Genomic DNA, 14,208 nt, shown 5'->3' with positions numbered 1-14,208 from the left:
CTGACACTGACTTTCTACAGCTTTCTCTCTCTCTCATCACTCCCGTCTCCCTTCCAACCCTCCATCTGCACTGAAAAGCTCTTTTGTTCAATTTTTAATTACCTTCTCATTTAAAAGTGCTCTTGACATCTGAACGCAGCACGTTTTGGAGAGGCAGTTGCTGTGATTGGTGCAAAATTGGATAACCACCTTTTTTTTGTATCCTTGTCAATCTCTATTCTGGGATCAGACCTTTCACTTCACAATGCCATATGCTCTACAAACACTGCTGTCAGTACTAAAAGCCAAAATATTTACTGTGTCAACAAAACAGCCGTTTCTCACATTTGCATCATCTTGATTCGGTTATTGGTGCCATGCTCCCACACTTTTTTGCTCGACGCGGGGAACAAAGAATACACAAAATGATGTTCAGATCACTGTCAGATCTTTGTTCTTTATAGGAGGCGTGCTCTCTGGTCATATTTGTTTATTTAATTTCAAGTTCAAGACTGATGGTTGTATTGTATGATGAATATTGTATCAATAACATTAACTTAATGACTTTATTTGCAGTCACCGCAAATGAAAGGCAGTTGAATCATGTGTTCTTAAAAGTTGCGACAGCACAAGTTCTACAGAACTAAAAACATATATACATTTATCATATACTGTGGACATCCTTTGTTACAAGAATTTTAATTTTCGCTGATTTATCACGCTACACCAGGCAGGCCACGGCTCATCAGCAGCAGCTGCGCTGTCTGGAGCGGGGAGGTGAGAGTGAAGAGGCTGTCCTCACGGTGGTGTCGGTGTCCATTCACCAATATGCGAGTGCATATTTATTTTGCATTAGCATGCTACTACTTTGCGGCTAACTTGGCAAACCTGTGTCCAAAGGTAAGCTAGTGAGGCTACGATTAGCATTAGCGGCGTGACTGACAGTCACAACAGAGTTAGCTACGCTAATGCTAATCGAAATTGAAAACATTTGCGTTGTGCCTAAAGAGGTTGCACAGTGCATTACCATAACTGAAAAATCTACTATACTTCCTATGGGCATTGCACTAGTTTTTATAAACACAGACTTTGCCTAACAAAAACACTTACACCCCAGACTCGTCATTTCGATAAAATAAATGAAATGTCAAGACCACGATGTTAATTTGTCTGATTCCCTTCACTGACTAAATGCCAGTAATTCCAACACCACTGCTAATGCTTCTAACGCACATGAGATATTTTGTCGTCTTCATACACCAGTTATAATGAACTTTGGGTGTAACAATAAAGCTGCTTCCATTAAGTATCTCGTGATAAATGAAACGTAATTCCAAAACATGCTCATCTTTCTGGCGAGGAACAAAGATTACGCGCTGTAATAAGTGTTGACAGATTCAACGCATCTCCTGAAAAACAGATGTTATGCTGCACTCGTGCTCTTATTGCATTGTGCACATGTGAGAGACGGGTTTAATTTCAGCTCGCGTACGGTTGTTGAGGGAATCCCGCTCTTCTTGGCTCTGTGAGATTCATTCGGTTGATGCATGTTTGTGGAGGAGAACGCGAATTCAGCAGCGGATATACATCATGCAGAGAGTGAACCTCTGCTCATATTGAGTTGGCATCCGTTCGTGTCTTCAGAGGTGCAATATCATCAGTGATGCATGCACTGATTAAAAGGTTTGGATGAAAGAGTATTTTTGAAATCAAAATCGTATTGCAAATGTTTTCTTCCTCGCTTCTTTCGTGTTTTCCCACTGGATCAAAGTCACGTCCTGTGTATAGCCCAGTGCAGGTCTTAATCAGTCCATCTTTCCTTTTTGGCGAAGTTCTAACAATACGGGTCTTAAAAGATGTTTTTTTTTTTTTTTTTACACCTGGCACATCTTCATGCTATTTTACCTCTTTAATTGCTTAAGAAACAACACTGGTGGACTCAGACTGTTTTGTCTTGGCAGGACTCATATCAGGTTATTGCGCCACTTCTTTTTCCTTTCTCGTTGAGATACTTTATCTCTCATGAGAACCAGCCTTTATAAACATTCCTCTTATCTGTGCCTGTACTGCTCCTTGGTGTCTTATCTCCTATCTGGCCCTGTTCCTCATTGGAAATCACAATACACAGGACATGAGCTGTTTGTCAGGCTGGCCTCATGACGACACAACAGAACCGGGAATGTTTGTGAATCAGAGTGAGGGCAGTGGTGTCGTGTGGCATGTCTGTTTCCTTTTGTAATGTCAAACCTTTTAAGGATCTTTTGTGATTCATTGCAGAGTACAGGCTACAAATGTCCATTGTTCTGGCGATAGTGTCTGGAGTTCAATTTCGGTGTCATTTAGGGATATGGAACTTATAAGGAAAAGGTCAGAGCCTCTTAGATGTGGGAACTGTGGAGAGATTTCTGTCTGACAAAGCTGCAGTGACTGTTGTGCTTGTATACTGGAGGGGGATAAAAAAAAAAGGAGCATGATTGCTATTGACTTTTTGTAGTAGGACCTCAGAGACTGTACAACCGTGCTCTTATATAGTAGCAGTGGCTGTTTCAGAAGTTAGGCAGAGACAAGAGAAACTGTAGATGTTTTAACGCTTTGCTGTGATTTTTCCTCGTTTTTAATGAGGTGAACTTGTCTTGTGTCTGCTCTCACATCTCTTCTGTTGTCTCTGTGATTAATCGTCTTTGTGCCTTCCTTTTTTTCGTAGGTGGAGTGGCTAAAGAACGAGGAAGTGATTGATCCGGCGGATGACAGGAACTTCTACATCACCATCGACCACAACCTCATCATCAAACAGGCTCGTCTGTCTGACACTGCCAACTACACCTGTGTCGCTAAGAACATTGTGGCCAAGAGACGCAGCACCACCGCCACAGTCATCGTCTACGGTAAACATTTGTCTTACATTTGAACAATAACGCTCATCAATTGGGTCTAATATATTCATCTCATCCTGCTTGTTTCCCACACGACACATCTGCAGAGGAAATCTGTTGAATTCCAATAAGCCATCTCAGCTCGGAACAAAACATTATTTCAAAGTCATTTTGCATAAAACAAATCCCCGTCTCTCCGGTGGCGTGTAACATTCACTTACTTTGTTTCTTGCCCGGAGGTGTGCAAAAAAAGTGGGAGCCTGAAATGTGTGATGTTCTGAAATGCGAGCGAGGTACGGATGTGGCTGAGTCGTACTTAAAGACACCCCTGCTGTGGCTTCGCACAGGCTCAGCCACCCTGTCCCTAACATCAGCGAACATGAATGTCACCCGTGCGGCGCGACTGTGAAGTTTGACTTCAATGGCTGCTGGAGGCTACTCAAGACGGCAGACATGACACATGGAACAAAGACTCTTTTGAACCTGTGGGCTCGCTTTTCAGCGGGCTTGATGGTTCACTTAACCGATGCCAGCAGAGTTCATCTTTAGCTTGTCAGACCTCCTCATCGCGCCGAGGATTTACTTTGAGTTACATCATGACCACACAGGGTAAACACACAAGGCAGTTTCGACTGAACAAAGAGATAGAGTTTTTGTTGCAATTTAAAGGAGACATATTATGCAAAATCAACTTTTTAATCATTGTAATACTCATATTTGGGACTCTGGAAGCCCTAAGAGTAGGCAAAGTGTGAAAAAAGATGATTCATCAATTTATTGGTTGAATTGGTTGGAGATGATTGGTTCTATTCTTGACAGAGTTCGACACAAACTTCCAGCCTCAGAGGATTTACATGTCCAGTGGATACATTTTATATATGACGGCAATGTGCCGGCAAGAGTCGGCAAATGATGGCTTTTCCAAATGATAACTGCTGTTAGCTGCCGGAGTCTCAGTGACGCTGGCGTAGTTTCCCGTGTGTCATTTGCATTTAAAGAGACAGGCACTCAAAACCGAGTGTTCAGAACTGCTGTTTTGGCAGGGTGATTGAACTGCTGCCGTGCTTCATCCTTAAGGTATTCTGACCAAAGCATGTCACAGACATGTTCATTAGGGAACTAGGTTAACTTGGAGAAATAGGGTATAATATGTCGACTGTAAGTTTCATTTATGTGAGCATTAAGAATAATGTGGTCATCACGGGAAACATTGCAAGGGTGATGCAGAGACACAAATTGTAAATCTGAGAGTGCAGATTTCAGGGGCAAGGCCACTGTCTCTTACCAAGGTTTTCCCTTCTTTATTCCCTTTTGTAAAGCAGAATTCTGACACAGTATATACCCAGCTATGCTATGTATGTGAAAGAGCACATCCACACAGAGGAGTATGATAAACCCAAGGGATAAGGGAGAGTTGGATGCGATACTAGTGATAAAAAAGTATGAAGGATTGGCAGTGTGTTTTTAGCCCAGTGGCTCTCTCTCCTGACCCACTACAAGGTCACTCCAAATAGGAGCGCAAGCTGGTAACAGGAAGGGAGGGGGAAAAAAAAGGAGACACAGAAAGAAGGAAAAGATTGAGCCATAATCCGAGAAGGAAAGAGGCAGACGGTAAAGAAATGTGGGGTTTTGGCAGTCTTCCCCTAGTGTTCACTATTTTGGGCTTCACTCGTAAGCATGTCACATTTGAAAGTCATAGGCTCCGGGGGGGGGCCCAGCTTCCACCATCTCAAATGCCACAGACTTGTTCTCAGCCACAAACTCTGGTGTCACTCTCCACTGGATTTAGTCGCTGACAGAGATGGATGAGAGAGGAAGAGAGGTATTAGGAGGAATCAGTGAATGGAAAATGGAGCAATATGACCAGAATTTACTGTCTGGCTGCACGGCAAAGTAACGACCTGAGACTTCAGGGTCAGAATACAAAGACTCTGCCGAGTATACACACAGTTTATTGTGTACAAACGACTATAAATTGATATGTCTGACACTGGAATTGCACTTAATGATGTTCCAATAGGTCTCTCCAATAGGTAGTATTTTTCTTTCTGTCTGTTCGTACTTTTACTGCATTTATATATATATGTACGTGTGTATGTATGCATGTGTATATATGTATGTATGTATGTAAATAAGTATATATGATTATATATATGTATATATATTGTTTGTATGATGTAAATTCACCCTAATGTGTGTGTGTGTGTGTGTATGTACATATATATATATATATACGTGTGTGTGTGTGTGTGTGTGTGTGTGTGTGTGTATGTATGTATGTATATATATATATGTGTGTATGTATATATATATATATGTGTGTATGTATGTATATATATATATGTGTGTATATATATATATATATATGTGTGTGTGTGTGTATGTATGTGTGTGTATATATATATATATATATATATATATACATATAGATGTATGCATGTATGTATGTATATATATATGTGTGTATGTATGTATGTATATGTGTATGTATGTATGTATATATATATATATATATGTATGTATATATATTGTATGTATTGTGTAAATTCACCCTAATGTGTTTTTTATTACTTTTATGTAGATCTTCAACCAACAACTATTTTCGTTATCGGTTAATCTGTTGATTATTTTCTCGATTAATCGCTTGGTCCATAAAAAAAGTTCATCAGTATTTGTCAAACCTGGAAATGACGATGTCCTCAAATGTCTTGTTTTGTCGACAAACGATGAATTGTTTTTGACAACTAATTGCAAAATGAATTCTCATTTAGAGAAAGTAAAAGCAAAATGACAATTTAACATAGTATGTTTTATTACCATGTTTTACAGTGAATGGTGGATGGTCAACATGGACAGAATGGTCAGTGTGCAACAGTCGCTGTGGCCGCGGTTACCAGAAACGCACACGCAGCTGCACCAACCCGGCGCCACTCAACGGCGGCGCCATCTGTGACGGACAAGGCATCCAGAAGCTGGCGTGTAATCCTCTCTGCCCAGGTATGACCGAATTATAAATATGCCCAGTAGGTGGAAAAAGGTCTGCGTGCACAGAAAAAAATTAAATATGATGCAACTTTGTGTTTACATATTTCACTCTGTTTGTGCCTCCACCATTACGTGTGTGTGTGTGTGTCTCTCTCCAACATCATGTGCCCACTCACCCACACACATGCGCTCATGTTTGTCTTCATCTCCTCGCTCGTCCATTCCACTCACTCTGTTCCTGGTCTGTCCTGTTTGTCGTTGTGTGGTAGTGGATGGCCTGTGGACAGAGTGGAGTAAGTGGTCCACCTGTGGGACAGAGTGCACACACTGGCGGAGGAGAGAATGCGGCGCTCCGGCACCCAAAAATGGGGGGAAGGACTGTGAGGGCATGGTACTCCAGTCCAAGAACTGCACCGATGGGCTGTGCATGCAGAGTGAGTACTCGACTAATCCTCTGCTACTCTCTCTGACCTGCCAACCAAACACAATTTCTTCACCCTTTGACCATGAGTTTCATCCTGCTCTTTCATCACCACGCTGTGTTTCACATCTCCACACAACACCCCCGCTCCTGTCTTTCTTACCAGTCTCACTTCACTCATACAATACCATTCAAAAGTTTGGGGTCACCGATACAATTTATTTGTGTTTTCCAATTAAAAGTCACACTTTTATTCGTCAAAAGAGTTGCAAAATGAATAGAAAATATAGTCAAGACACTCACAAGATTAGATAATGATTTTATTCAAAATAATAATTTTGCTCTTTTGTCAAAGAACCAGCAAATCTTTTTTCAGCTGTGCTAACATAATTGCACAAGGGTTTTCAAGGGTTTTCTAATCATCCAATAGCCTTCTAACGCAATTAGCAAACACAATGTACCATTAGAACACTGGAAGTGGGCCTCTATACACCTATGTACATATTCCATTAAAAACCAGACGTTTGCAGCTAGAATAGTCGTTTACCACATTAATAATGTATAGAGTGTATTTCTGATTCATTTATATTCATTGGAAAAAAAGTGCTTTTCCTTCAAAAATAAGGACATTTCTAAGTGACCCCAAACTTATGAATGGTAGTGTATGTAAAAAACCAAGACACGCTGAAATGCTCTCTCACTGTCGTCTGCATTCAATCGCTTTCTCTGTCGGGATGAAAGTGACATAAAAGCAGAAACCACTGCAGATCTTCAGCTTTATCCAAACTATAAGTACACGTTAGAAAAAGGACTAGGTCACATAGGGAAGCACTTTAAGCAGTTGTGCTCATCACAGGCCAAGCATTTTTGGTAGTTATATTTAAATAATAATAAGTGATTATGTTGCAATTACATAAGGGAGGTCACAGCTACCAAGCTGCTCTGATTGCTACCCTAATTTAAAAAAAACAAAAAAAACGACTGTATTCCGTCAGTCAAATGAGAGGAAACACGAAGCCACATCGCGACAAAAGTGCAGACCTTTTCTGTAGCTGCCAATTACACGTCTTAGGAAGCGAGCAATCATTTAAAGAACAAAGTCGTCCTCAGGCTGCACCAGATTTCCATTCTACGAAACTCAAAATGTTTCTACTGGTTTTACTTCGTTTTTTAAGACAAAGCCTGTTTGTGCTGCTGCCAGTTTTTTTTTTTTCTGTAGGCAGTGTTTTTTTTGTTTAACTTTCTTCCATCATTTTTAAAAGCAGCCTCACAGTTCAGCTGCTTCGGCCCTCACTCCCTTATGCTTCTTTTACCGACTGCAGTCATGCTGCATGTACACATTGTGTGTGTGTGTGTTGTTTTTATGTGTGTGTGTTCACTGCGGTGTTGGAAAGTTTAGATTTACTTCAACATTGTTTGTTTGTCTCTCTTTCTTTTCTCCTTTTTTTTCTAAGTGGATAAGAAGGATATAGCACTGAAAGGACTTGCACTGCACAGTAAAGGAGTTATAGCCAGTTCCTCTCCAATTAACATCTTTGAAGGTGTTATATTCACACATTGGAACAGATGCCTCCATTGTATGTATAACCTGCTACAGATGGTGGTTGTGACACTATTAATATAATAAGCAGGGATGCTGGATATCGACGATTTGATGCAGCCCCCGTTGTTGCTATTGCAAACGTTTCCTTGTAGTATTACACTGACATGATCTACTGAAGGTTAGGTTTAACATCACAGGGATGGTAAATATGTATGTTTAATGCAGCTGGGCTGACGTAACAGTATCTCACGGCACTGTGCGCTCAAATGTGCTGCACATAGACGGAGATTTCATTTGACATTACCGTCTTATTCGTCTCGTGTTATTTCCCCCCCCCTGCAGCACAACATACGCCCAGTCCACGCCGCCCCGCCTCACTGCACACCCTCCAGAACCCAGACGCTCACAGAAGCATTAGTTTCTTTTTGTAGATTGATGGCCAGTTTGCAGAGAATATAGAGCCATAACAATATAGATTTAGGATCATTTCAGAGATTGATTTTTTTGGGGAAGCTAAGAGGGTTGAAGCCACTTATGTCAATGCTAATGACCATTTCCACGAGCATTTAGGAGGCTGGCCCCATTATCTGAAAGCTCACATTGTAGCAAATATGATTGGGAATGGAAGTTGTGTGCAATCTGAACTCACCTTGGACTGTTGATCTGCTCCCTGCAGTGCAGAGCCCGGGATGCGAGCGAACGCGCGTCTGTGGATTCCGTTGCAGCTTGATCTCATTTTCTGTTGTTTGAATTTATTTAAATCATTTCAGTCGCAATCCATCTCCCTGAAAAAAAAAAATTTGAGCAATGCAATTTAATATAACCAGAGCTGGAAATAGAAGTCTTGTTTTTCTGCCTCGGTAAAAACTGAGTTGACTCGAAATCAAAAAAGGGAAAGACTTGTGTTATAATTTGCTTTGTATGGTGTTCATCACATTTAGACAGTCGGGGAGTTTGGGGTTACATTTCACAAAGTTAAGTATCTACAGCTTGATCGAAAGAGGTTGCACTCTGCCCCTTCAGGGAGACCTTTCCAATTCTAAAAACTCGTATTGTTTTCACTCTTCGCTGAGGCTCGCTGCTCCAAATTTCTGTTTTGCACTGCCTCCTTGATTCTGATGTTGTTTTCCAATTTTCTGGTAAGTCTGCTCTTTCAGACATGACATTTTCTTGACATATTGATCCGGAGAAAGGAGAGCGCGCACACACTCTGGCAAAGGCAAATGTTCTGGTTGCTATCACATAACAGAGATCGGAGAAGCCGCGACTCGAGGGTTTTCGACGGGGCGTTCGGCGAGCATGTGAACAACGAGAGTTAACTTATGACTTATCAGCCCTGCCGATGACAATAAGGCTGGATATGTGCCATATTCAGAGAATTAATGGCAGAATCACAGGCAACAATTTCCTCTAGTGTCTCCTTTTTCTCCTGCACTGTCACGGAGGAGTCATCGTTTCTTTCGCAGCCCCCGCCCACCGCAGCATGCCTTTACCTCGCTGTAATGTAGACTCAATCAGGATGAACAGAAACTCCACAGGATGGGTTCAGACGGGCCATCAGTTAGACTGACCCTGACAGTCGCCTCCCCTCCTCCTGCAGCCCGGCCTCCCTGTTGCCTGATTACATGTACACACCAAGCCCATCTATCAAGTCATTGATTTTGCTGTCGGTCCACTTGTCTGCCTGTGGCTCTCTCCCTCTTCAATAAGGACTTCATTGTTTGTATAGTTGTTTATGGATGTCCCAGGGAGAGTGAATATTATGTGTCGTCGTGTGCTGTCCCCCCGGTTGCCACTGTTGCCAGCTTTCCACTTCAATTCAGCGTTATTACCTGTCCACGAGGAAGCATCAACCCCAAAGCGCCGGCTTCTTTTCATCCCATACTTTCCTAAAATAATATTTGCTCCTTTTATTTCCACGCACCTCCCTCTCCATCCGGCATTGGGTGACAGATGCAGGTCTTGTGTAGGTTCTATTGACTCTGTTGGAAGCCCATACTTTATCAGTCCCTCCCATTTCCCCCTCACCTGCCAGCATCAGTCCCACTGCTGCTGCTGATGCTGCTGCTGATGCTGATGCACTAAGCCTGAGCTGATGGATCACGCCACTCCCTCGCAGAACCTCCATGTCCCTCTCGCTTCTTCTCATCCGTCTCTATACGCTAGTATACACCGATCCGGAGAGGAGGGGCCAAATCAAGAACGATCGCCTCCCCCGTGTCATTACTCCTACTCATGAGTTTGTTGCTGTCTCATTTGTTGAGTTTGTTTTTCTGTTGGCTTAAATTTGATTTTCATCATCCGTCTCCTGCCATGTTCCATCCTTTGCCTGCCAACCCCACCCCTCCCCTCAACTCCCCCCCCGACCCCTCCTACTCTCTCTCTCCCCATCCACATACCTTCCTCTCCTCAAGGTTCCTTATTTCAGAAGTCCTCTGAGGCCAAAGACAAGAGTGATTTTGGAAATTCATGTGAGTTTTTGTTTATTTAATCACTCCTTATTTTTTGACATGTTTCTGTACGTACGTAGTTCCACGTCTCTCGTCTTCATCGGCAGGTTGTGAACAAGCGCTCGTGGCCTTTGTCAACTCATTTCTGCATTGAAAGAATCAACATTTTATGCACAAAAACATAAAATGATAAAAACCTTGTTCACAACAGAATGAAAATCCATGCTTCTTTTCTTCTCCATTTCATCTCTGCTTCTTTAAAACTTAAAGATAACCTCCTCAGGGCATTTTTCCTCTTCCCTCTTATTTTTTATTTTTTGCTCTGTTCTTTCTCATAATGTTTCTGTTCTCGCTGGCTGCCAGTTCTCAGCCATATTTATTTTTCATCCTCTAACTCAGAACTGACACTGCCCTTTACCCTGCTGCTTCTCATGAACTTCATCCCGACTCTGTGCCTGCGCTCAGAGTCAGGTCTCTGTATCTCGCCCTGTGTCCTCACAAAGACTTGAATGTTCAATAATCCCTTTCATTTCCATTTCTTGTGCTTTTCTTTTCTTTTTTTTCTTCTTTTTTTTACCCTCCCCGACAATGGCTCGCGTTCAAAGGGATGTATTAATCTAAGTAATACATTTTAATGCGAACACTTAGCAGGTTGCAGCCTTGGATGTGAGATTGTTCCTCTGAGGGCATAAAATATCTGCAGGGAAGCTTGGCAGAGGTCACACAATGACATTACATTGTTCACACTTTCATCACTGGGTTTGCTTCTGAATGAGAGGTCTAACATTTCTAACATAGGATGTATGTTTCTACTCGTGTCTCTGTCATGGCTGAATATAGAACACCAGGGCACGAGAGGGGAATTGGTCTTTGAAACGACTGCAGTTTTAAATTCTCCTCCCCTTTAATTGTGACCGTTCAGTACATCTTAAACATAAGTAATGATGTGTTTTAATTTTTTAATCACCATGTTTATAACGTCATTGTAAGGAACACCCCAGTGAAGGTCACGACCAATTTTCACTTCGGTGGACTCATTAAAGGCATGAATTAGAGTGGATTTTAAACAGAACTATTATATATAATAATGTACTCATTTAAACACACGTAAAAGCTTATTTATATTGAAAATCAGGTCATAAATCATGTGCGTCTATAAAATAAAAAATAAAATAAAATACACAACTCGTGTACCCTGCTCCTGGTTTTTCTTCTTCCTTTGTGAGAGAGACGGCAAGAGACAGATTGAGTGCCATCTGTATCTGTGAGACGCACAAGACAGATTTACACAAACACTTGGCCACCATGAATGTGCCCTAAGTGCGTCGTGTAGATTTATGTCTGATGCTGCCATCTACTGGTGGAGATTCGGTTCCATTTGCATACTCAAGCGATCTAAAAAAATCTTCTTGTGAAATTCAAATCTACTAATAATTGTTGTCTTGATAAAGTTTGTTGTTTTGAATTCTTGTCCAATTAACACCCTGACACGCACACACACACACACACACACACACACACACACACACACACACTCTCTCTCTCTGAAGAGTCCTTCTCTTCCTCACGTTACAGCTTGGTAACAGTGAAGGACATTTTCAGTAACACATATTCACCATTAACTAGGTGCTTACTAACATATATAAGCAGCATACTAGGCCTTTATTAGTAATCATTAAACACGTGCTAACACCTTATTCTACATAACCTTATTCTATCTCTATTACGACGTAAATTAAGATTTTTCCTACATAAGGTGTTAATACATGCTTAATGTTAAGTATTAACACCTTATGTAGGAAAAATCTAGCCTAGTCTACTAGCCTACTTATAAAGGGCTAGTATGCGACTTATATGCATGTTAGTAAGCACATAGTTAATGGTGAATATGTTTTCCTTAATATAAAGAGTTACCACATATTCTAGCAAACACTACAGAGCGTTCAAACTGTCAGTCGTCTTCTTTTAAAAGGTCTGATCTGTAAATGAGTCTGAATTTCTAACCAGCCACTGTTTCCACGCCAGACCTCGTGTTCTTTCTCCAGCTGGAAGGTGGAGACAAAAAGACATGGAGATGAAAGACAATTATGAGAAATGCAAGCTATGTCTAGATCTTTTTTCTGCAGATTTAAGAAAAATGTTGAACTCTGTCTCCAGAACTATGTGATGTTGCTCTCTGAGCCTCCTTGTTAGGACAGCGTGTCGCTGAGCCTTCCTCATTAACCGCACCGTTGCTCGCCGAGCTCGGCAGCGGCGTCATCGTCTTTACACTGTTAACGCTAACTGTTACCTTGACGATGCGTGACACAGACGAAGATGAAGTTAATAAAGAGCCAGAGTTTTTTGTGTCAAATTAAACGCAGCACGTGCGTCATTGTTCCTTTTCATTCATAATTTGAATTAGTATAATAAGTGGACGATTGGAAATGCCACCTGTTTAATCTGTGTCACGTTAATGCTTAATAATGTCTGGCTCAAGCTTAAAACAGGATATTAATCTTAATCATAACTGTTATAATATAATATTATCAGATTTTAAAACGATGTGTTCTCTCTCTGTGTTTTTCTCCTCTCCTTCAATGCCCACTGAACCCCCTCCCTCCAGTGGCGCCCAGCACGGATGACGTGGCTCTGTACGTGGGGATTGTCATCGCCGTGATCATGTGCCTGGTCATCTCTGTCGTCGTGGCGCTCTTCATCTACAGGAAGAACCACCGGGACTTTGACTCCGACATCATCGATTCCTCTGCCCTCAACGGTGGCTTCCAGCCAGTCAGCATCAAGACTGCCCGCAAAGGTGTGACACAGAGATATATGTGTTTGTTTTCGTCTGCATGCGTCTGCCTGCTGCTCGCAGAGGTCTGAGTGTCTTTCATGTCACCTGTGAGTCAGCGCGTAAACACCAGATAACACAGACTCAGAGTTAGATCCTTGGGATAAAACAACACTTGAGTTTCGGAAAGGCAAAGATTGAATGTTTCTCCTGCGTAAGCTTCTTTTTCCACTGAGTTTTTCTTTTGAAATGACATTTTAAAGGATCAAAGAAACTTGCTCTGCTAAATATCATCGAGGCCGTTGAACGAGAACTTTCGGTGACGCTATTATTCATCATCTGTAAATGTCTGATTAAAGCACAAATAAACAGCAACGCCAATCTGACAAGGCATCCAGTCCTGTCAGTTTTCAATGTTCAGCAAGAGAAACACATTTCACTCTGCCAGGCATCGGGGGAATTACTTGCATTAGCGATCCATAGAATCAACCCGATGAGATGTGCATGAGTCATTTGTTTGCTCGTGTGCTGGCTCTGGCAGCTCGTGTGTTTCAGTGAGGATGTGAATGCATGCACTTTGACTGTCGATGAGCCGCGAGCTTGTTTGAGAAACACAGGCAGCATCCTCGCACTGTGAGGAAACAAACATCAAAATGCCCGTGTCGTCGTGATGGGAGGCCAAACCATGACCCATCATTAAGCCATGATAGGGCCGGCCTGTATGTCGCATATTAAACTGTACTTAGATTTTGGCTGGTGATTGCAGGAGTTTAAAGTGAGACCGCAGCGATGAAGATAGGTGGCAGAGAGCCGGGTAAAAAGACGGCAGGGAAACAGACAGATCACAGTAATTGTGTTGTAAATAGTCTGTGGTTTGGCAACGAGGCAAACGGCAGGATGAAAATAAAGAGACGGATACAGAAGGACGCTTCCTATTAGCTTTAGTCACAAATGTTTAACTGATATTTGAAACCAAAATGTGTTGGTTTGCTAAATGTGTTTTTCTGTTATTGTCCTTGTCGGAGTGAAACTCGCCGACATAAAAGAAGTCCGGTCTGCTAATGCAGCACCAAGCCAAAGCAGAAAATCTCCATGTAACACGATTGCAACTTCATGTGCACACATTCAAAGCTTTATTTTCCATTCCGCAAAACATAAACAAAACATTTCAAACTGCATCCGTT

The 14,208-nt window shown here is 41.8% G+C and overlaps 1 protein-coding gene across 1 annotated transcript in view; it reads left to right on the top strand.

Moving 5' to 3' along the window:
- Window positions 1-14,208, top strand: part of unc5cb (unc-5 netrin receptor Cb) — a gene marked incomplete at both ends in the record, with an annotated part of 122,665 nt that overhangs the window by 93,959 nt on the left and 14,498 nt on the right. The window contains 5 exons of the mRNA XM_083903175.1: window positions 2,684-2,864; window positions 5,682-5,849; window positions 6,107-6,271; window positions 10,216-10,272; window positions 12,857-13,048. Of these exons, the coding sequence (XP_083759301.1) occupies window positions 2,684-2,864; window positions 5,682-5,849; window positions 6,107-6,271; window positions 10,216-10,272; window positions 12,857-13,048 (763 nt within the window). The remainder of the gene's footprint in view (window positions 1-2,683; window positions 2,865-5,681; window positions 5,850-6,106; window positions 6,272-10,215; window positions 10,273-12,856; window positions 13,049-14,208) is intronic.

The sequence above is a fragment of the Microchirus variegatus genome (assembly GCF_963457635.1).
Source record: "Microchirus variegatus genome assembly, chromosome: 16".
NCBI classification, from domain to species: Eukaryota; Metazoa; Chordata; class Actinopteri; order Pleuronectiformes; family Soleidae; genus Microchirus; species Microchirus variegatus.
Note: the sequence above shows the minus strand (reverse complement) of the source record. Positions and strands in the feature narration are given on the sequence as shown.